This window comes from Misgurnus anguillicaudatus, chromosome 8, assembly GCF_027580225.2.
Source record: "Misgurnus anguillicaudatus chromosome 8, ASM2758022v2, whole genome shotgun sequence".
NCBI classification, from domain to species: domain Eukaryota; kingdom Metazoa; phylum Chordata; class Actinopteri; order Cypriniformes; family Cobitidae; genus Misgurnus; species Misgurnus anguillicaudatus.
Window position 1 is genome coordinate 30,205,509 of NC_073344.2, and position 24,571 is coordinate 30,230,079.

A 24,571-nucleotide genomic window follows, 5' to 3' on the forward strand; every position below is an offset into this window, starting at 1 on the left:
GAGATCTGACGCGAGAGTAAACAGTCGCCATTTCTGGAAAGTAGGAAAGAGAGCAGAAAGTGTGGCGGACCCTTCGTTCGCATTTAACCAAAACCCATACCGATAAATCTTCAGAAAAGGCCGAATCAAAGCTCTCTGTTAGCGGCTGTCTTCCACGGCGGCTGTGTAATTGTATGTGTTATTCCAAGCGGGAATTTATGCGCGCGTGAGTGAGTGTGAGGCCTGGCACCCTCACTGGACCATAAACACCCTGCAGTTGATCACTCACAGACAGGGCAGAACTGCAGAGAAATATCCCTTCACTGAAAAATGATCATTGAAAACCTTGAAGCTTTGAAGACATGGCTCTCAAAGACCCTTGAACCCATGTAAGTGAAGCTAACGATGCGATGCATCAGTGTGATACCTGTGCACGTGACATTCAGTTTTGGTTTGTTGAATTTCGCATTCACATTTTCCTAGATGCTTAACAGTTACATGTTGAACATTTGATATTGTTTTTATAAATGCATTTTCTTTTTTGAGTATTGGTCCTTCATTAACAATAATGCTTAAACTTGGTTTTGTTAGCTGTCATGGGCTATTATATTGTCTATTGCTAGTTATTGAAGGTGTAACAGAAAGGTGGTGTCTGTCGAGTAATTTGTATTTAATGTGTGCATTTAATGTAAATATGTGTTCAACCTGCAGATGCGATGCCGACCCTTCTGCACTTGCAAAATATGTGGTTGCCTTAGTGAAGAAAGACAAATCAGAGAAGGAGTTGAAAGCACTATGCATTGACCAGTTGGATGTATTCCTTCAGAAAGGTAAACATTTTCAAGAAGTAACTAAATAAAGCGTTGTATCGTTAATTTTTCAAAATGATAAAACCAACTATTTAACTTATTAACTTTTACTTTATTGATTTCATAAATGGCATGTCTGCTTATCAATCTGTCATCCCTAAACATACAATATGCAATGCAATACAAAAAGGTGATTCATTCTTTATCATTTACCAGTAAAATTTGTAACTGGGGCAAGATGATTTCCCTTAAGGACAAAAAGCAGGATTTTCTAAATGCTAACCATTCTTATAATGTGCGTATGCAATGCCCCCCGAACCACTAGGGGGCCTCCTTTTTCTTAATTTTATGCGGCGCTGCAGAGAACGATTGGCGAACTGTCTGATCTCACGGTACTTTAATGTTAATGACATATTGCACTGTACGTCTTGATGTAATGGGTATGGTTTGCTAACAAAAAAGCGCATGCCTGCATGATCATATCACCGTATTACTTACTGCCATGCGAGCCACAAATGAAAGCTTGGCGAGCCGCGCAATGAGTAATGCTGCATTCACACCAGTCGCGATAGAGGCGTCAAGCGCCAGTGATTTCAACGTTACGTGAATGTAAAGACGTGTTTACGTGCGTCTGGAGGTCACGCTGCGCGAATGAGGCGTTTAGCGCGGTGCGGTAGACACAAATCTGCCTCATTCGCACGTTTAGTTCACGCAAATGACGCGGGAAACACACGAGATTGAAAAATCTGAACTTTTGTGGAAAAACTTGCTGAGTTAACCAATTAGGAGCTTGCTCTAGTAGTGACGCGATTACAGGAAGGAAGCAGAGTGGCAGAATCCCCTCCCATGACGCACATTTCCACGTGAATGTCTTAATGACTAGAATTTCACACGCGAATAAAGCGAGTACACTCAAAAGGTTCAAGCGTCCAACTAGGCGCGGTAGACACGAATTTGACGCCTCATGAGTTTTTTGTCACGGGTGCCGTCCCCCGCAAAATGCGGTCTGGGCCGGTGCCTATGTCATTTCATTTTTTGAATCGAGTAACTCGATGAATCGTTTCAGCCCTAGTCTGGAGGTCTCGCAGCGCGAATGAGGCGTTTAGTGCGGTGGGGTAGACGCAAATGTGCCTCATTCGCACGTCTAGTTCACGCAAATGACGCGGGAAACACACGAAATTTGAAAATTCTGAACTTTTGTGGAAAAACTTGCTGAGTTAACCAATTAGGAGCTTGCTCTAGTAGTGACGTGATTACAGGAAGCAAGCAGAGTCGCAGAATCCCCTCCCATGACGCACATTTCCACGTGAATGTCTTAATGACTAGAATTTCACGTGTGAATGAAGCGACACTCAAAAGGTTCAAGCGTCCAACTATGCAAGGTAGACACGAATTTGACGCCTTATGAGTTTTTTGTCATGGGTGCCGTCCCCCGCAAAATGTCGCCCATGTCTAAATCCGCAACCGCACACAGATCTACCTGTCTTTCAACATGAAATAACAAACAAATTTGCAGGTTGCACATGCGCAAGTACTAGAAAAAACAATGCTTGCGATGTCTCAAAAACTGATCGCAAAATGCGAACGTTTGGTCGCAGTCTGTAGCCCTGCACGTACAATATAAGTGTTAAACATGATGTGTATTTGTGGATTGATGATAAAATACACTTTTTAAAGATCAAATCAATCTTCTATTTAAAACATAATTGTATTAAAAATCATCTAAATGTGCTTTTGTGGTTAGACACGAAACTACAACACTGTGTTTTTGGAAAGTCATGGTGACGCTTTTATGGTGATGCTTTTAAAGGGGACATATTATGAAAATCTGACTTTTTCCATGTTTAAGTGCTATAATTGGGTCCCCAGTGCTTCTATCAACCTAGAAAATGTGACAAAGATCATCCCAGTAACTTGGTTTTGGTAAACCATTCTCTGCAAGCATGTGAAAAAATAGCTCATTGATATTTGGCTCCACTTGTGATGTCAGAAGGGGATAATACCGCCCCTTAATCTGCACTATCCAATCACGACACTGCCATTTAGTGCAGAGATCATCTCATTTTTGCCTACACCTACAAAGTGGCGATTTTAACATGCTATAATAGATTATCTTATGTGCTATTTTAAGCTGGAACTTCACATACGTACTCTGGGGACACCAAAGATTTATTTGACATCTTAAAAAAGACTTGTAAATATCCCCTCTAATGTAAACTGTGATTTTTAGTGTCAATTCAATGCAATTTTACTGAACGTGAGCAATTCTCTCAGTGCTTATGTGGATTGAGTTCGTTGAATCGCATTATATAATGTGCCCTGATCATTAGCCTTTTTTGAAAAATCTCCTAATAGTGAAAAAATGTGCTTTTATATGACAGTATTGGCTGATACGTCGGTGCATCACTAATACAAGCATGTCTAGAATCAGCATTTCAACAATCAATCTCATATGGTATGATCACAGTCTGGATTCTTTAACAAAGAGAGAGAAATGAGGAGACGAAACACAAATACATACAGCCATCTCTCAAGGTGAAGCTCCTCCAGGGAGTTGCTGTTATCTGGCTTTTAACCACAACAGTAATGATAAAGGTGAACTTTCAGCCAGTTAAAAGTATTATTTAATAAAATAGGAAAATAACATCTCAAGCAGTGAAATAATTCGACAGAGGTTACCAAGCTCACAGCATGAAAATATGTGCAGACAAGACGATGAAACTGTGTAAATCACGCTACACACTTCATTTCAAGTTTAATATAAAAACTCAATGTAGGATAAAAGTTAATAAATAATTGCTAATTAAATATAGATCATAAAATAATGATTTATTGAAGATGAAGTAGCACAGGTGCCCATCCCTTCAATGTCAAGTCATTTTAGATATGAGATTCATTTTAGATTTGAGTTAGTTGACTGCACCTACAATTCCCTCTTTCCTTGCTAGCGTTTTTTTTTAAGGTGCCAGCCAGCGCCAGCATTTTTTATGATTTTCACAAAAGTTTAATGCCTTCCAGAAAATTTTCTTCACAAAATATATAAACATGCAATACAGCAAATGAAAGAACAGACCCTCTGCTTAAAAAAACAAAAAATGTTTAATCCTACCTTCATTTCTTTATCATTCATTATCACCGCTTGAATATGTGTAGGTTTCTTCAAAAATACCAAATTTTGAACAAAAAGCTGAAATAATTAGAGATCAGATTCAGAACGTTCAGTTTTTACTGTTCAGGGTTTCTCGCAGAAAATTTGTTAGTTAAGGTGGTGGGGGCGGATGATGAAAATTAAAATATTTTTATTTAAAACGCTTAAAAAAAAACTTAACTTTGAAGAAACTATGACAGAAAATGAACACATATTAGCTTATTAATGAAATAAATGTTTTTAACAGATACCCTTTAACAGGAATAGCTGCGTGATAAAGTGAAACTAAAGGGTTAATAAACACAAACTAAAGCAGATGTTGTAGAACGTCTGGCGAACGATGATAGATAGCGCAAAATTTTTAAAAACAGATTATTTCCCACTATTAATTACATTATCTTAAAGGAGTGTAACTACTGTAGCATGTAAATAATGCACATATATAACGTGAGCAAGGGCGCTCAACAATAATATCTAATCAACAGTCATGTGAAACCTAGCTAGCAGGTTCCTCAAACAACAAAATCACCAGCTAACTTACTATGCACATGACGGCCTTTTGTGCAGCAAAATTTTTTTTTTTTTGGACGACCTAGTTAAAGGAATAGTCTACTCATTTTCAATATTAAAATATGTTATTACCTTAACTAAGAATTGTTGATACATCCCTCTATCATCTGTGTGCGTGCACGTAAGCGCTGGAGCGCGCTGCGACGCTTCGATAGCATTTAGCATAGCCCCATTCATTCAATGGTACCATTTAGAGATAAAGTTAGAAGTGACCAAACACATCAACGTTTTTCCTATTTAAGACGAGTAGTTATACGAGCAAGTTTGGTGGTACAAAATAAAACGTAGCGCTTTTCTAAGCGGATTTAAAAGAGGAACTATATTTTATGGCGTAATAGCACTTTTGGGAGTACTTCGACTCGCCTGAAATGTCCGCTCCCCTTCTCCCTCTCATAATGGGAGAGGGAGGGTGTTACTGTGCCGAGTCGAAGTACTCCCAAAAGTGCTGTTACGCCATAAAATATAGTTCCTCTTTTAAATCCGCTTAGAAAAGCGCTACGTTTTATTTTGTACCACCAAACTTGCTCGTATAACTAATCGTCTTAAATAGGAAAAACGTTGATGTGTTTGGTCACTTCTAACTTTATCTCTAAATGGTACCATTGAATGAATGGGGCTAAGCTAAATGCTATCGAAGCGTCACAGCGCGCTCCAGTGCTTACGTGCACGCACACAGATGATAGAGGGATGTATCAACAATTCTTAGTTAAGGTAATAACATATTTTAATATTGAAAATGAGTAGACTATTCCTTTAAGGCGGTAGGGTTTCCCAGCTTAAGCGGGCCGCCCGAACTGAAAAGTGCTGCGGGAAACCCTGCTGTTTTTGGATTAGTGGATGCCTTAGTATTTTATAAGTTGGATAAGAGCACCACCTAGTGGATAATAGTGGAAATATAGATTGCCATAAAAACTCTTCATTGGCATGGAAGCGTTTTAACTCATCAATGGCGGGGAAAGAGTTAATGTGACACCTGGGCCTTTACGTATGTATGCCTTTAACACACCTTTACTTTATTTGCACAGATACGCAGACGTTTGTGGATAAACTTTTCGAAGCTGTGAACGCAAAGAGTTACCTACCTCAACCAGAGCAACCAACTTCCATAAGCAGAACTGCCACCGAGCCTCACCAGCGCACAGAGAAAGATGAATCCAAGAGAGAGGAGGTAAACTAACTTTCATTTGTAAATTTATCGTGTGCCGAAATTTGCCCTGAATTTTTTTTTTCGCGAACAGCCCAGTCGAGATGAAGACAGAGACAAGAAATTCTCCAGGAGAATAAACCACAGTCCCCAGCCTAGTACGAGATACGGCCGAGACAGCAGGAGAGATAGCACTAAGCGTTGTTTAAATTAATACTAATATTGTTTTCTATATTCATTATATTTTTTTATATCAATGTCATCCTCTTATCAAGCTAATCGTTGTTTTACTTATAGGAGAGGAGAGGAACGCAAAAAAGACGACCGCACTCGGAAACGAGACTACGATCGCAACCCACCCAGAAGAGACTCGTACAGAGAGCGTTACAACCGCAGGAGGGAGCGCAGCCGCAGTTTCAGCCGCAGTCGTAGTCGCAGCTGGAGCAAGGACCGTGCGCGAGATCGAGACCGAGAGAGGGACAGAGATCGCGATAGAGACAGAGATCGCGACCGCAGCCGATCGCGAACTCGCTCAAGAACTCGCTCAAGAAGCAGAGGTGTGTGTCGCTATTTCCTATCACCTCACACTATAATATAGCTCTATTAATTGAATTTATGAATTAAGCGTTGGTCTTTATCTTCTAGAGCGAGATTCTGGAAAGTTAAAATATGACCTCAGTCGTCCAGAGCGTCAGGAGGGTGCAGGCACTGATGGATACAACGCAACGCCTGTTACGCCCGGGGACTCCTCGGCTCATTTTCCCGTGCCTGCCCTCAGTAGCACTATTACCGTTATTGCCCCTACTCACCATGGTAACAACACCACTGAAAGCTGGTCGGAGTTTCCGCAGGACCACACGCCGTTCAGCAGAGACGGCCCACCGCGAAAACGATGCCGTGACTATGATGGTAAATAGCATCCATACAGTGCACGAATCTTATGGTGTTGACTTTGTAAAATTAATACTTAAAGTATTAATTGGTTTCAAATCTATTGAGTTACTCATTTAGGTTTCATTAGTGCCCTTTTTTGTGATTTACTGCATGTTTAAACAACTTTCTTTATTGGTTAATGTTCTGATTTTGTTGTCTGACAGAGAAGGGTTTCTGCATGCGAGGGGACATGTGTCCTTTTGACCATGGAAGTGATCCAGTTGTGGTGGAGGATGTCAATCTACCCAGCATACTTCCCTTTCAACCCCCGCCACTTCCTGTGGTAGACGGTCCACCGCCCCCTGGCCTGCCACCCCCTCCATCACTCCTGGCCCCACCAGTGAACCTCAGACCACCTGTGCCCCCGCCCGGCACCATGCCACCTAGCTTACCACCTGTCGCAGGTAAGAAATGCTTTCACTGTTTGCACAATGTTGTATCAAAAGTAGAGAAAATAATTCATTTGTGACCTGTAGCTTTGGATTTTGGAGGTCTCGAGAGTATTTTGTTCTGGTCTTTTTCAGGTCCCCCTCCTCCTCTCCCGGCCCTGAAGCCATCTGGTATGGACGCACCTCCAAACTCCATCACCAGCTCTGTGCCCACTATAGTCACGTCAGGCGTCCGGCCTCTGCCCCCACCGCCCCTCTATACCTCGGGTATGTGATCAGAGATGTAAAGTAATACAATGCTGATCGCCTTTAAGGGTTTTATATATGGACTATCATGTATGAAACCTGCACATGCAGTCAGTTTGTTAATATCACTTCACATCTGGTTTTATTTTGTGACACTAGCTGTTTCCAATGCCCTTTACATTGCACAAATCGAAGTTTTTTTTCATGGAAATGCTAATTTTGCGATAAAATCCAATGTGTTCTCACAAGGTTCCGTGGTATAGTAACGGAATATTTTGCTCATTTAATGTGTCATTGTCACGGATCTCCGCGTTTTTCCGTGTCCGTACCACGGACTTTCTTTTCAGTGTCAGTTTCACGTATTGTTTTTCTTATTTTTAAATTATTGTCTCTTGGGTTTGAGGTTAGATTTGGGGTTTGGGTTAGGATGTCATTTTAACTATTGGTTTATACTTTTTTTTTATACTTTTTTTTAAACAAAATTCGCCTGACGTTAGGGTTAGAGGTGGGTTTGGGTGAGGATGTCATTTTATGTAACAAAGTCGTTCTAACCCCAAACCAAAGCGAAAATGGTAAAAAAAAATAGGAAAAACAATTGGGTAACCAGTACGTGAAACTAACACGGAATGAGCAAAATATTCCGTGACTATAACATAGAAATTTGGGAGATCAGGTTGATAAAATCGTATGTCGGCAAAAAGTTTAAGGTGGTTTTTCATGCAATTTGAAAAAGTTATATATCATATGTTTTTCGAGATTTGCAGGCTAACTGGAGCTGGAGCGGACACATTCAACCGCATGTGCGTTTGTGTGTACAGAAAGCTGCTCACTTTAGCGCCTTTTTGCGTTTAAATTGTTTTAAATTAGTCCGTATTAATCCGCAAATTGCATGCGAGTCAATTTCGTGTTCCGTACTGATTCACGACCTCAGGAGCTAGGGAATTAATTGAGACTAGTGATCGACCGATATATCGGCCGGCCGATACATCGGGCCGATTTTAGCAGATTTCAGGTGTATCGGCATCGGCCGATTCGCGGCTTGCGTTCGCCGATAGTTTTTCCCCCGGCATTAATTACAGACAGGCGCCCACAGGCAGCTCTGTGTTGCTGGAGGCTGCCTGCAGCCCGTGCACTGCCCCTCCCCCCACTAGCAGAGCGGAGCGCTCCAAGCCTGCGCTGGTAAGTTTTAAACTTCAAAGCATCTTTTAACTGTTTGACTGAAATATTGCCATATACTTTGAAAGTGTTAACACGTTGCTCTATATATGCGTGCAACCATAGTTAAGAAAGTTTGGTGGTCCTAATGGAAAACGCGAATGCCTATAAAACTGCTTGCCATTGTATTTAGGGAGCTTCAAATAGCTTTTAGGCTAACCGTATGCATACGGCAGCTGTTACGAACACTGGTCATAGGATTAAATAATGCTGACGTTGTTCCGTGATTTCGTGGTATTTATAGGAGTTTTATTCAGCGACCAACAGTCTGCCGTTTGGACGCGACGCGTGCTCATAATGCCGCAAGCGAACGCAGGTCATGTGATCAGCCGAACAGCTGATCATAGCTGGACAGGGTGGGTTTTTAATTCTCATCTCCATAAATATATGTAGTAGTAAAAGGCTAAAAAATCAATATCCATTGCTGATAGTTTCTCGTCATTGTGGAGAGCGCAGTTCATGGTTGCATACGTTTATGGTTGTTAATGTGGAGTTTCGCTGAATTTTCGTCAGCGAAAAAAATTAAGAAATTCGACCCAAAGCACTTAGTTCCAAACAGTTCCCACATGACTTTTATGTGACCGGAGAAGTGGTTTTTTGTAAGTTTTGTCAACATTTCCGTTCACTGGGAGCGCAAAGATACATGCACTCTCTCATCCATGTCTCACTGCACCTCTCCCACGTGCACGCGCTTTACTATCTGACTGAAGTCCGTACACAAATCCTCATGTATTTGTTCAGTTTTATGCGTTTTAAGCGAGCTGAGGCAAACTAACTATCCCCCGCATTTATTATAGGGCACTAGGGTGTGTGAGGTACAGAAGTGGGGCAATTGGCATGTTATTCAGAATTCTTTTTAAGTTGTTTTTTGATCAGTATTGCTGTTTACATTTTCCTTGTCTTCTTATTAAAGACATTTGCTCTACAAGAGATTAAGTTAAGTGCACTAAAACTTAGACCTAAGCATTAAATAGGTTGTAAATAGTTGGTTACTTTCATGGATAAAGTAAAGTGTTGCCCTTGTTATGCTGCTTGGTTGCTGCTACTGTGTGCAATGGTGTAATTATTATTTTATTTATGTATTTTAAGCAGCACTGAATTTTCTTACTTGTTCTACCTCACCTTTTTTTTACTATTTGCTAAATATAGTTCAGTAAATGCTCATTTTTTAAATTAAGAGTTGTAACATTTGGTTTTATCATTGTTTCATTTTTATGATATAAACTGAATGAGAAAAAGCAGTATCGGCTCCAAATATCGGCTAAAGAAAATCGGCAGCCTGTATCGGTCATCGGCTAAGGCTGATGGAAAAAAATCGGTATCGGCACAAAAAAATCTATATCGGTCGATCCCTAATTGAGACACGGATAGCCTTCTGAAATACGTCCACACCTAAGACTTGTTGCTTCAGACAAGCACGTGCAGGTCGCAGTTTCTGTTTGCGTCATCACAATATTTCGGCCGTATTAGTTCGGTGATAAAAGTCTTTGGGCCATTTTCGGCCGAAAAATTTCAGTGGCCGAATATTCGGTGCATCCCTAATTTTGTTATACAAGATGAGACTGCTGCGTTTTTCATAAGATGGAAAACTAGCACAGATATTTGTCCACTCCAATGCCAGGTGGATAATAAAGTTTTATGTTTGGGGCTTTAACCAGAATCAAGTATTTGAAAAAACTATTCAACAACAATAAATATTTTAAATGTGTTTAATGTTGGTTTATCAATGTTATAGAGCTCTTATTTTCATTGAAATAATCTGCAGACTCGTTTGAGCCGGATGTGTACAATCCTGAGGCTCCCAGCATGACTTCACGGCCCATGTACAGACACCGGGTCAACACTCAGCGGCCCAACCTGATTGGCTTAACCATGGGAGAGGTGGATCTGCGCCCTAGAGGTAACAGCGAGCACCGTGTACTTTGTATTATTAAGAATAGTGTATATGGGGTGCATATTGTCTGAATTTGTCTTTCATGTGATTCTTTCAGATAAAATGTCAAACAGCAACAGTATGAGGATTGTTTTAGAGTCTGAATCCAGGAAGAGAGGTGCAGGACTGATGGATGGAGTGGTTCCTCCAAAGAAACCCTGGTTTGACAAGTAAGACCATTATTATTATTATTATTATTATTATTATTATTTACTATTATTGGGCTGTCACAGTGATGATTTTACATCACCACAATGATTGCATATCTCTTTAAAAAACACAAGGTGGAGCTGCAGCTTCTGTATAAACCAGACTGTATCAGATGGTGCTTTTTAACTGACAGTATAACGCGATTAGACGGTGGGCCGAGGGGAGATTTCGTGTTATCAGACGATCTCTTGTGATGGATAACCCAGTTTTTTATATGTAACCGCTACGCTTTTCAACAAAGCAAATAAAAATTGTTGCCACTTACACACCTTGCACATTACTATAATATCGGTAACTTTCTCCAGGTTATTTTCCCGGCGAATAGAGCAAGCAGCTACGTTTGGGGTCCGAAGTTCATGACGTTTTGTTGCCTTCATCCAATAGCGTGCGTGGAAAAGTGATGACGCGTCTCAACAAACTGGCGAGTTTCGCTGGAAAGATTGAACTTGTTAACTAATTTTAGCCACTAATGCAGTTTTAATATTCAGTTTGACACAAAATGTGAATGTAGAGGTAACGTTGCCCATTCTTACTGTTTTTATTTTATGTAACCATCTTTGTCATGTCCTGTCATTTTTTTGTAATCTTTAATAAATTCACCGTTCTATTTTTTTTACACCGTTCTGATGTCTGTTATCGCTTGGAAACACAACGTCATAAAGCAAGACAGACAATTATTTTCCCTGCTTTATCATGTTTACTGGAAAGAAATGTCAAAAAATGAAGTGCTGCATGCATGTATTTGAGGATAGTGGACCCACCATTCCCTTCACAGGCACAAGTTGGCAGAAATTTATTTAATCAGTGTTTCTGTGAAAAAAGACCTTGAATGCAGAGAAAGCAGTACACAAGAATAATACAGGCATATAAGTTACAAAGCCAGGAACCGACGAACAAGTTAATCAAACTAGCTAACACTAGCTACCACAGGCAGTGCTACAGCCATTTCACAAATATCACAAAGATAAAAAGTGCACAAAGGAGAAGAGAGGAAGTTTTTATTGAAGAAACTGCAAAGGAAGGTTGGTAGTATATTGTATAGACATGTAGTGAAGAAAGTAGCATGGTTTACAGTAGTATAAATTAAATATGCAATGTTTAAGCAGTAGCCTTTAAATAGCAGAGCAAAAATGCATCTAAGACAAATGGTTTAAGATTATTATAACAGTTACATAGAAAATCGCTGGGGGGTGGCAACATGTACAGTGTATATACATACACATGTGCAGTGTAGTAAAAGTATAAGAGTAGTACAAATGTAGATGCAGTGTATTAACAGTAATATAATAAAAACAACCTACAAAATTTTCCTTTTCAATTATGGCATGATTGGCATCGTTATTATCAACAAAACCAGACACCTGGGGTCTCATTTATAAATCCTTACTAAAAGTCTACGTATGCACAAAAGCCAAAAATGGCACACGGCAAAAAACACCAAGACAAAACAAAGCACTGTTCCCTCTACAAACCACAGATCACCTGCAACTGCTCACACATGAATCACTCCCAGGTCCCACCCCGCAAGCCCATTCTCCCATCAAGTTCGGTTCTGTATAGATCACAACCTTTGTGTGGGAACCGGCGCACGCACAAAACGGGGCTGGAAATGTGCGTACACCAGTTCCCACACAAAGGTTGTGTTCTATAAAAGAAAAAACTTGATGGGGGATGGGCTTGCGGGGTGGGACCTGGGGATGGTTCATGTGTGGGCACTTGCAGGTGATCCGTGATCCATAAAGAAAACAGTGCTTTGTTTTATAGGTCTTAATATTTTTTTGGTGTATGCCATTTTTGGCCTCTGTGCGTACGCAGACTTTTAGTAAGGATCATACGCACAGTTTTATAAATGAGACCCCTAAACGATGTGAAATTGGTTTATTACCCATGTTAAGGGAACAGGTGGAACCAATATATGTAGCATGAGTTTTTCACTGCTGAAAGTTACAAATCATTTTTCTTCAATCAGTGATGTGCAGAACCTAAACCTATTGTTTTGCACTTTTTTAGTGATAGAGGCAGAGGATGGCGAGGCAACGCCAGTAAAAACACAGGCTCTAAGGTCTTAAGCCCATGGTCTTTACACATCCAAGCAGGCCCCACACCTTGCATTATCTGCAAACATAAGAAGTATAAGGTTCAGAAAAACAGCAGTAAAGAGGTTTTATACTGTTAATTTTATTTAAACAGTATAAAACAAGGTATCACTTCACCTGCCCTTACAAAAATTAACCATTGTTTTTCTACAGTTAAAAAATGGTAACGTTAACTGTAGTAAAACCATGGTAACCACAAAACAACTATTGTTTTGACAACTATGGTTTTTAAATCGTGGTTAGTGTAGTAAAACCATAGTTTTGCTGATAGTAATCAATACAACAAAATACCTTGGTTACTACACTTTTACCACAATAAAACCATGGTTAATGTTCGTAAGGGTGCCATCGAGATTATACCCGGTACCTCACCACACAAAAACACAAGAACATTAACTAACATATGCAAATGGGTACAAGCACTTATACAAAACAGTCATTGAGGAGAGGCTGTTAACAACGTGAACTTTGACTGTCAAAGCTGAATTTACTTTTTAAAAAAAAACCGTGGAAGAAACAGAGGGAGTGAACATTGCAGCTTATAAAATCTATAATACTGTGAAAAGCATAAATTATATCGAAATGTACATTTCCGCTGCTCTACATGTCTACACCCAAGCAGCTGTCGAAGTGTGGCTTGCCCACCGGTCATTTTAAAGCGCAGTGGGCGCGAACTTAATGAAATATTACTAGAACAACCGGCTGGGGTGTGTCTCTCTTAAACGGAGATGTAAGAGAAATGAAGACGACACATATACATATTTTGTGTATGACCAATCTGCGGTAAAAGTTAATCTGCACGGAACATCGTTGTTGTACGGAACGGTTAACGTTAGTCTATGCCTACGTAAAACGACACTTACGAGACGCATACATACGTTTGAACAAACCAGTGTACACAACAAACATTTTAAATAGATATCAATTAAATCAAATGGATACTTACAATCACACAAAGAATGTCCTTGGCGATGGTCAATTCCGCTGCAGCTCGTGTATGAATCCGTAACAGTTGTTCTACTAACATACATCTGATTGGTTAATAATAATCCTATGTCAGTATCTTGCCGCTCTATTGGTTCGACTGATATAGTAGGCAACCGCGTTTGCCTGCATATTTACGGGGACATTTTATCATTTCGGGGGGAAATGTGCAATAAATGCGAGTGGCAACACTTTTCATATCGTTGAGAATAAAACAACCGTCCAAACTTTACAAATTCAGGTTGTCCCTCCATGGGGATCATCCATTTCGAAAAGTAAAGCAGATACGGAGCCTCGGCCCACCGTCTAGATACATTGCAAAGCCATTTAATGCGAAATTTAAAGAAATGCTGCAAAACTTTGGTAAGTAGTATGAACTGCCAGGTAGAACATACATTTCCAAAGCAGCAATTCCAAATTTAGGGAAGTGAAGGATGCTTTTCTTAAGGATCTGTAAGGAATTGATTTTTTTTTGCAGCCACTACAGACATGTGGTCCAGTACTAATATGACCTTAGTAGGATTGGCTACTATCTAAGGCCTGTTCTTTCTGTAGTAAGGTGATTTTGATTTTGGATTTTTCAGACACTTTGTGTTTATTTCTTATCAAAATTTTCAGTTTTTGAAAGATATATTCATTAAGTAATTACTTTTAAATATGTGTTATGTGTATTAATATTTACTACCAGGTAAACCTTGCAAAATATTTAACTTAAATAATTACAACAATGTGTAAAAATTATTTCATGAACAAACAAAAAATGTATGAGAATTAAATGTCAAAGCAACAAAACAGACAATTAATCATCATAATAAATCGGCAAAGTCCTAAAACAGGCAATTAATCCTCATAATCCTCACAATTTATTAGGCAATTAACCGTCAGCCAAATTTCATAAACGTTCTCTGATATTACACCATGAAATTTAAAAAATTTTGTTTCATCCAAGATTTAGTCAGCTGAAGACTTTCTCAGCTTTGAATTAAATTTTAATATCAACCTAAAATGAGAAATAAATATTAAATATGAAATCTCTCTGGCAATTTTATTGTATGTATATACATACATGCATATGTATGTTTGTTTATATCAGGGGTCACCAACGTGGTGCCCGCGGGCACCAGGTAGCCCCCACAGAGTCTGTGAGGTGCCTGCCAAAGCACATTCTATTAATAGTCTCAACTGTAATATTTATTCATTACATATTTTTTTATATTAGCTTGGCTTGGTTTACGTATGTTACAATTTTAAACAATACTAAAACATATAAACAAGTAAAATAAAATAAAATAAAACAAAAAAGTTTTAAGTAGACTATATCAAAAAGTAACCCTCCAGAATGTTTTATCCTTTGTGGTAGCCCTTGCTCATAAAAAGGTTGGAGACCCCTGGTTAATATTATGTACTTGTCTGCTCCACAGGCCAAACTACCAGCCCAACCATCACGGATTTCACCGAAAAGTTCCTTTCTCTTCCCCAAATACAAAACTGGCCATCAAACAGATTCCTCCTGAACTCAACAATATCAGCAAACTCAATGAGCACTTTAGCAAGTTCGGCACCATCGTCAATCTCCAGGTACTGAAACCCAAATCATCAGTTTAAACATCTACACAATAACAGCAATAATGTTACAGTCTCATGATGATGTGCATGATCACAAAAAACGGCTGACGGACACATTTCCTCTTGTAAAGGTGGCGTATAATAATGACAGAGAGGGGGCGCTGATTCAGTTTGCATCCCCTGAGGAGGCCAGACGGGCCATGCAGAGCACCGAGGCAGTGTTGAACAACCGCTTCATTAAAGTGCAATGGTACAGAGAGGATGCACCTGAGCATGCATACGCCACACAACCTGTGGTACGTAAATACACACTAGCTTGCACACTACCCAAGTATGTAATGAAGTTTTAAAGCATATAAACAGCTTTAAAAATGCATGCATAGCCCCTCGTCGTAATTTCTGTACAGCAACACGCCTTCACATTTGTTTGTGCAAAGTGCATATTTGTGTGTACAAATTTGTACAACTCTTGTTTCTCTAAATTTCTGATTTGTGTAGAATGTACAGTTTAAGCAAGAGCTTGTAGTGAACACACTGAAACAGTCGGTCAAAGACCGACTCGGTCCCCTGCCAACAGCCCACACCGAACCCGTACAGGACCCCAGCAGCGCTCCACAGGTGAGTGTTTGTGTGACTTTATCTGTTCCTGATCATGTGTGTAAAGCAGTTAAATAGGTGTCACCTTAAACCTGACGTCTCTTTCTGTTGTCTACAGAATGCGATCAAGTCTTCAGTGAAAGACCGTCTGGGCTTCTCCACCAAACCAGCGGCCCTTGGAGGAAAGGTTAGTTTAGTTAAAGTAGCTTATCATGCAGTCCATGACCCCACTGGCTACTTAAGACAAACTAGACTGAACCGAGAACATCTTCGGGAAGCATTATTTCTCTGTGTAGCATGTATTATATTTATAATATTTTTCTTTACAGGCATTTACTGGCCTGACAAAGACGGTTTATAACCCAGCAGCGTTCAAAGCCGGTCAGAAGGCTGCACCGTTCAGTCCAACTGTCAGTCCAGAAGATGCCTTAAAAAGGAAACAGGTTTGTGTAGATATGCTTGATAAAGATGCCTGTTTTAGCACAGTGTTAGATTAAAGGGCACCTATTATGCAAAAAACACTTTTTCAAGGGGTTTGGACGTAATGTGTGATGGCTATAAAAAATCACTCCTCCTTTATTAATCCCTGTTAAACAAAAGCAGTCACATTAGACATGCTGTTTTGATTCTCTTGTTAATGTGACATCACACAAACAAGCTCTGGGCACAGCCACTGACTTACTGGTTAATTTTACCTAAAAGCTTTTCTTTAGCTAATGTGGCTAAAGATATTATTGTCTCAGACTGTATTCACAGGAATCAGATCTATTTTAACTAAAAGCGCTCCATGTCTGCTGGTAAGCTACTGAGGAGCTGTAGCTCATTTGCATTTAAAGGTACAGATATAAAACAGTGCATCCATTTTTTTGCATCCACTCTGGTCCAAATGGGACATTTTAGACATGCCATAACAAATAATCTGTGAGATCTTTTGAGCTAAAACTTTACAGATACATACTAGGAAGACTTGAGAATTATATTACATCTTGTAAAAATGGGCATGATATGTGCCCTTTAGTAGAGCTTTAAAAAACTTGCGATTCTGTATTGTCTGTTGTTCACATGTTTCTCTAAACTTTTGTTTTGTGATTTGTGCACCAGGAGGCGCTAAAGCTTCAGCAGGACGTCAGGAAGAAGAAACAGGAGATTCTGGAGAAACACATTCAGACTCAGAAGGTGCATTATTAATTGTTGCCTGTGTTTTATTGTTAGTACATTTCTCCTTTATAGATTCAGATTTGTGTGCCAGACTGAATGGTGGTTTTAAACCATACTCTTATAATACATACAGTATATATACTCGCACACACACACACACACACACACACACACACACACACACACACACACACACACACACATATATATATTATATAAATTATTGTTATTATCTTGATTATTATGAATTATCTTGTGTAGTTGCTGATATCCAAGCTGGAGAAAAACAAATCCATGAAGGCGGAAGATAAAAGTCAGATCATGCAGACGCTCACCACCCTCACCAACAGCATCACTAAACTCCAGGAGGAGATCAAAGGTCTGTCCAGCGCCAATGTGCTCAAGACGACGGTCAAGAGTAAAGCACAGGTACACACATTTGCACCCAAACTCACATATAAGAGTAATAAAGAAGTAAATTTTTTCTTAAATGTCTCTCTGTTTGTTCACAGGCTCAGAAGGAACTTTTGGACACAGAGTTGGACCTTTATAAGAAAATGCAGGCAGGAGAAGACACAGCCGATCTCAAGATTAAATATACTCAGCTGCAGCTAGAGGTATTTCACGGCTTACTTTCTTCATTACTCTCACAAATTCTTGGAACATGAAAATGAAAGTGAATTCATAACATTTGTAATGTGGGACTGAATTTTTTAATAAGAAATATGGTAAAATAGGACTGTATCTTATCTTGCAGGATTTGTTTTATAATAAAAAATGATTTTGTGATTTTGTTGGTTAATACTATATTTCCATCTTGGTTAGTTTTCATTTCCCTTCAAACTGTGCAAATAAAAATAACAAATTAAATGTGCGACCAATGGAAACACGTCAATTTCCCAAAACACTCACGGTACATTCACACAGTGCGAGAGCGTTAACGCTTCTCATTCACTTTTAATGTATGACGTCATCCTTTGCCAAACTGAATTGTGGATCTGTCATCGTCGCGTCACTGCCGTTACTTGCGGCAAAAGTTGAACACTTCTCAATTTTTCAAGCGCCAACACGTACGTCAGCCAATCAGATCACCTTATGCAAATAATGCCAATTACGTTTATGAAAGGCCGGGACATGTGTTGCGGTCACTGTGATTGGCTGTTGGCCACGCTTCAGACAAGTCTTCCGTGAAGCGTTAACGCTTTCGCCTCGTGTGAATGTACCGTCACATTTTTAGGCTCGGGTGAGCTGGTTTTTCAGGCTGTTCAAAAAAGGAATACATTACAAAAATGCAATGGAAGCAGTTTCATTTCGCATGTACAGGTCACCTGACATAAACATGCGTAAAATGTCACATGATCATTCTTTAACTCTTTCCCCACCATTGACGAGTTATCTCGTCAATTAAGAGAACAAATTAGCATGAAAAATAAGTGTTCCTGATGAGTTATGATGTTAATATGTAATACCGCGATTATCCACTAGATGGCCAATTTATAAAAAAAGAAACCAAATAATTGTTACTAATTTTAAACTCTTTATGTTTTGATAATTGAATCTGATCTCTAACCAAATTCCTTCACAAAAATGCAATTATTTCAGCTTTTTGCAATTTTTTTTTTTTAAGAAAAATACCCATATTTAAAGGTGCAGTGTGTAATTTATAGAAGGATCTTTTTTACAGAAGTGCAAAATAATATACAAAACTATATTATCGGGGGTGTATAAAGACCTTTCATAATGAACTGTTATGTGTTTATTACCTTAGAACGAGACCTTTTTATCTACATACACCGAGGGTCCCCTTACATGGAAGTCGCCATTTTTTGCTGCCATTTTTCTACAGAAGCCCTTAACGGACAATTTTTTTACTAAGTTGTCTCCAACAATGACATGTTTGTCCGGTGGTGGCTACTGTAGCTTCTCTGTGTTTCAAAAGTGAGGGGTGAGCCATGGACTAAGCCGTTGGTTGCAATTCGCAACCTCACCATTAGATGCCAGTAAAATTTACACACTGCACCTTTAACCCTCAAACGCTCCTCGTTTTCTGTTTACACTTCTGGCCCTTGGGGTCTATATGACCCCAAAATTGAAAGCATAATTGTAAGAAAAATATACATTTTCAATAATACAAATAATATATCATTTTTTTTGTTTACTTCTCATCTATACAATAAAGCTGTGTTTTGAGAGATTTGAAGTAGTTTTGTACCTGTTTACCACTGAAATCCTCAACTACACAATTTGCTTTCCTGAAAAATATCAAATTTTTATGAAAATTCACATAAATTATTATCTAAATTTGATTTAAATTGTTTTTAGATATTAATATAGGTGTGGGGTGTTGAATTCAGGCATCGGTTTTAAGAAAAAAACATAAGAGAATTACAGTGTAGGAATTAAATCATTTAGACCGGCAGATTCCCATAGAGACCCATTCATTTTCCTGGATATGGACAACTGCTCAAATCATTACTTTTGTGATACATTTTGTAAATTTATGTTTATATAAACATTAGAAAGGATATTTAAAATAAATATAATTTCAAATAGTATTTTTTTTATAGTTTTTTATGCATTTTGAAATGTCTGTTTTTACAAAATGCCATAGAAATTTGACTGAGTGTAAGTGTGTGTGTCTGTGTGTGTGTGTGTGCACGCATGTGTGTGCGCGCACGTGTGTGTGTGTGTGTGTGTGTGAGAGAGAGAGAGAGAGAGAGAATGAGGGAGAGAGAGAGAGAGAGCCAAGCATGTGTGCTTGAGAGAATGTGTGTGAGAGGCAGAGGGAGAGAGCATGTGAGTGTGTCTGTGTTTGTGTGTGTGTGTTTGTGTGTGTGAGAGAGAGAGAGTGTACATGTTCGTGCATTAGGTTACACCCCTTTGTATCCTTTTTCTACATTTGTGACTGATTTTATTTGCCAAATTTTATAAAAATGCTCTCTGTGGTAGTCATGCGTGTGTGCGTTTGTCTGCGTGTGTTTGTATGTGTTTGTGTGTGTGTGTGTGTGTGTGTGTGTGTGGGTTTGTATGTGTGTGTGTGTGTTTGTGTGTGTGGGTTTGTGTGTGTGTGTGTGTGTGTGTGTGCGCGCGCATGTGTGTGTGTGTGTGTGTGTGTGTGTGTGTGTGTGTGTGTGTGAGAGAGAGAGAGAGAGTGTGTGAGAGTGTGCATGAGAAGGAGAGAGAAAGAGCATGTGTGTGTGTTTGTGTGTGTGTGTGTGTGTGTGTGTGTGTGTGTGTGCGTGCGTGCATGCGTGTGTGAGCGTGTTTGTGTGTGTTTGTGTGAGCATGTGTTTTTTGCATTGCATTTGTGCACAAGTACCAGGCCTTCATTTCTGTGTCAAAATTTTCAGATTTATGCTGGATTTATTGATATTTATTTTTTGACAAATGGAAAAAAAGTACATTTTTTTGCATTTCCCATTCACTTTCAATTGGGGTCATATTGACCCCAAGGGACAGATTGATAAAAAAATTTTTTACATACCTTTAGAACAACCGAATCAAGCCCAGTTTTTTTGTGCATGTAAAGATAGATTATTTAGGAAAAGTCACAAAGTTTTACATCTCTGAGATGAAGGGAACCTTTTTTGTTAACCAATGAAATGTCGTTTGGGGTCATATTGACCCCAAGGACCGATTGAGGGTTAAGAGTTTATAAGCATAGAAAAAAATATAGATAGTTTGAAACAGGTTTTTACCGTTTTGTTTGTTTTTTATTGTTTGTTTGAAAGCAGAGGGTCTGTTCTTTTATTTGATATAATTGTATGTTTATATATTTTTAGGAGAAAATGTTCCTGGAAGGCATTTTGTGAACCTTTTGTGAAAATTACAAAAATACTGGTGGACAACTTTTCAAAAACAGGCTTGCGTGGAATGAGTTAAATATGGTGCGGTATGTTTGCTTGGAGGAAGAGACACAAGAGTCGTGTTCGACTTCATGCCGCATCGCAAGAACAGACAAGCACATGACATAGACTGGTTTCCATTAAAGAAAACACAAAAATGTAGCGTTATTTTCTAAGTGTCAATACAAACTATTGCAAAATGACGGCGTTTTCATGAACCGATGTTATGCGACTAAAACGTAATATTGTTTTCTCGCGACAAGTCATTCCAAAAACAAGGGGAAGGGTGAGTTTGCAGTAGTTTTTATTGACATTTAGAAAAAACAGCTACGTTTTGTGCAAATCTTTAACCAGGCTACTGACTGACAGTCTTTTTGAAGATAAAATTTGCAAAAGATTATGAAGCAACTTTTTTTTAACAATATTCATAAGATCAGAAACATTTATTAAGAAAACAAACTGGGAAGTTTTGATTGACAGCATCTGATGCACAGTGCAGGTTACTTGGGTCAAGAAAGGTCAGTTTTTGTCTGATAGAGACTTGTATGAACCCATGGAGTCCTAGACATTGTATAACAAGCCAAACATAAAAAAGTGCATTAAAGTTTTGTGCACAAAGTCTAACATCCTGTCCATGCTTATAAAAACAAAACAGATTTTTCAGACACAATGTAAAGTAAAACCTTTTTTAAGTAAACATGGCCCACTTTGAATTATTGTGTTGTACATAAAAACCTCTTGCTCCTATTCTCAAACCTTCCACTGGGTGGCACCATATGGTTGTATTTAAAGGACCTATCCTGTGTTTTCCTCCAGGCAGCCAAAAGAGGCATTCTCAATCCAGGACGTGGGAGGGGGGCCCACACCAGGGGTCGGGGGGCCCTGAGGAGCCGGGGCAGAGGCATTCGGGGCCGCGGCAGAGGAGCTTCAAATCACTCTGTGGTTGATCATCGGCCCAGAGCTTTAGAGATCAGCGGCTTTACTGAAGCGGATCGAGTCGACCTGCTGCCACACTTTGCAGTAAGTCCTGTTGAATAGAAGCAAAGCTGTAACTGTTGGATTAGATGTTGTCTTAACTGATGCTTCCTACACCCACCAGCAATTCGGAGAGATTGAGGACTTCAAAGTGGACGATCCTAGTCTTAGTGCCATCATTACGTACAGAAGTCGTGCAGAGGCAGAACAGGTACGGACAAAAAAAATATACTGCCAGCTCATATGTACGCACACACACTTTGTGTGTCTAAATGTAAATGCTTTGCCCCGCAGGCGGCGGTCCATGGCATCCGGATAAATAATCAAGAACTGCGCTTGGCTTGGCACAAACCCGCGGCCTCACTGAACACGACGGACCCGGATGAGAACGAACCTGATGATGAAGAGGTATGCTTAATGTGTGATCGCCTTGTCATCTTTGTGTTTGTATTAGTTGTGGGCAGGATGATCCACATGTTTTGTCACAGTATAGGAAGGGATAATGTATAGGCAGCCGTTTGTTATCGCAAAAATAAGCCCTCACAGTCTTATTTCACGATAACAACCGGCTGCCTGTACATTATCCCGCTTATTACACGTTAATTTACCTCATAAGTAAAGTAAGGTACATTAAAGGCAGGGTGCACAATTTCTAAAAAAAACGCTTTGGAAAGGGGAAGTCGGGCCGAGTACCAAAACACACTTGTAGCCAATCAGCAGTAAGGGCGTGTATACTTACTGACATCGTTTCCTGGATCGCATATGTGTGAAGCGGGTCAATCAAAAGAAGATCCAGATTCTATTGGGGTAGGGGCGTGTTTGTTTAGGTGATTTCAGATGTCAACATTGCCTTTCAGAGATCATGCTTCATGTCTTTAAATATTGATTTGAAGAATTTTATTTGCAAATTTTTAATGAATGCAGATTTTGTCCCCCGTTGACATGGTAATGTTAGGAAGTGGCGTAATTACATGACGTGAACATCAATCATCATTGAAAAGCTGAAAGGTTCGCGCAAGTTCTCGCAAGTAAGCGCAAGTTCTCGCAAGTAAGCGCAAGTTCTCGCAAGTAAGCGCAAGTTCTCGCAAGTAAGCGCAAGTTCTCGCAAGTAAGCGCAAGTTCTCGCAAGTAAGCGCAAGTTCTCGCAAGTAAGCGCAAGTTCTCGCAAGTAAGCGCAAGTTCTCGCAAGTAAGCGCAAGTTCTCGCAAGTAAGCGCAAGTTCTCGCAAGTAAGCGCAAGTTCTCGCAAGTAAGCGCAAGTTCTCGCAAGTAAGCGCAAGTTCTCGCAAGTAAGCGCAAGTTCTCGCAAGTAAGCGCAAGTTCTCGCAAGTAAGCGCAAGTTCTCGCAAGTAAGCGCAAGTTCTCGCAAGTAAGCGCAAGTTCTCGCAAGTAAGCGCAAGTTCTCGCAAGTAAGCGCAAGTTCTCGCAAGTAAGCGCAAGTTCTCGCAAGTAAGCGCAAGTTCTCGCAAGTAAGCGCAAGTTCTCGCAAGTAAGCGCAAGTTCTCGCAAGTAAGCGCAAGTTCTCGCAAGTAAGCGCAAGTTCTCGCAAGTAAGCGCAAGTTCTGAAATCAATAGTTTTTATAATTAGTTGTTTAGTAGCTTGGCTTTTTGTTTAAAAGATCCCAATTTTTTTTAAGAAAACAAACTGGAATGTTTTGTTTGACATCATCTGATGCTCCGTGCAGGTTACTCGGGCTCAAGAAAGCCATGGGTTCGCACAGTTTTTGCAAGTTTGCGCAGGTCACACAAGTTTGCGCAGTTTACGCAATTTCATTGCATAAAAATGCATAAATATCCTGCATATTCCATCGCATTTTTTAAGAAAACGTGCCGCAAGATCAAGGATTTTTGACCGCAACAATCACAAAATAAAAACTTTTTCTGGAAGGACTGAAATCAATAGTTTTTATAATTAGTTGTAAAGTAGCCCGGTTTATTGTTTAAAGCAATGATCACTTCCTATTTTGTGATATTTTAACATAAAAATGGCATAAAGCATTGCATTATCGTACACTAATGTATGATTGGCATCTTACTTTTGTCTCTCTGTCTTCTGATTGGCTGTAGTTTCCAGAGGACTCACTCGTGGATGATTCGCTGCTACAGGACGATGACGAGGAGGATGACGATAAAGAGTCACGCTCGTGGCGCAGATAAGGACGTCCAGGCCGCCCGAGCTCGTCCCATCACGTGTTCATTTCAGAAATTGTTTTTAAAAATCTAATTTACATTTCATTGATATTTTTATTTTACTTAAAGCTGTAAACTCCTGTGAATTTGAACGATGTTAAATAAGATTAATTTGTTTTTCGTTCTCAGCAATTTTGTATTGTGTCAATAACCAAAAAAACTTCTGCTGGCTGCCTTTTTTTGTTTTTTGGTCAAAAATGTCGACCAATTTGATTTCTTTTCAGTAATTCGGTAAAATGTTACTGGTTGGTTGAGAAAAAGCGGTATGTTTGACGAAACTGCAGAAGATTTTTGTTACGAGAACGTGTTTTATGCTTTTCCTAGTATAATCGGTCTGATGAGGAAGTAGCTTTTGTGTACATATTTTATGTATGAATTTTAATGGTTTGTATTAATTCTCTGCTTCTGGATTCCTGGGTTTCATTATGAAATGTAAAAAAATAAAGAATTGAAATGGTCTAGAAAAGATATCAGCTGACAAAAAAAGAAAAAAAATTGACAGCTTTGCTGCATGAGCAGTGTTAAACAAAAAAAACAACAACAGATCAGCTGAATAAAGACCATTTCATACCCCCCACCCCCCAA

General features: G+C 39.4%; 1 protein-coding gene across 1 annotated transcript; it reads left to right on the forward strand.

The window, feature by feature from the left end:
- rbm26 (RNA binding motif protein 26) lies at positions 1 to 24,571 on the forward strand. The gene is made up of 22 exons (XM_073870699.1): positions 1 to 368; positions 691 to 809; positions 5,532 to 5,674; positions 5,745 to 5,841; positions 5,956 to 6,207; positions 6,296 to 6,559; positions 6,748 to 6,987; positions 7,108 to 7,239; positions 10,199 to 10,333; positions 10,425 to 10,536; positions 15,078 to 15,234; positions 15,354 to 15,518; positions 15,721 to 15,840; positions 15,938 to 16,006; positions 16,149 to 16,262; positions 16,921 to 16,995; positions 17,239 to 17,406; positions 17,490 to 17,594; positions 21,639 to 21,842; positions 21,922 to 22,008; positions 22,092 to 22,205; positions 23,864 to 24,571. Exons 1-22 carry the CDS (start codon positions 310 to 312, stop codon positions 23,951 to 23,953), a joined length of 3,021 nt encoding a protein of 1,006 aa, XP_073726800.1. The 5' UTR covers positions 1 to 309; the 3' UTR covers positions 23,954 to 24,571.

Coding starts and splice junctions, on each gene's coding strand:
- rbm26 (XM_073870699.1), top strand. CDS start 310: ATGATCATTGAAAACCTTGAAGCTTTGAAGACATGGCTCTCAAAGACC. Junction 10,334..10,424: donor GGTGGATCTGCGCCCTAGAG/GTAACAGCGAGC, acceptor TGATTCTTTCAG/ATAAAATGTCAAACAGCAAC. Junction 16,263..16,920: donor ATGCCTTAAAAAGGAAACAG/GTTTGTGTAGAT, acceptor TTTGTGCACCAG/GAGGCGCTAAAGCTTCAGCA.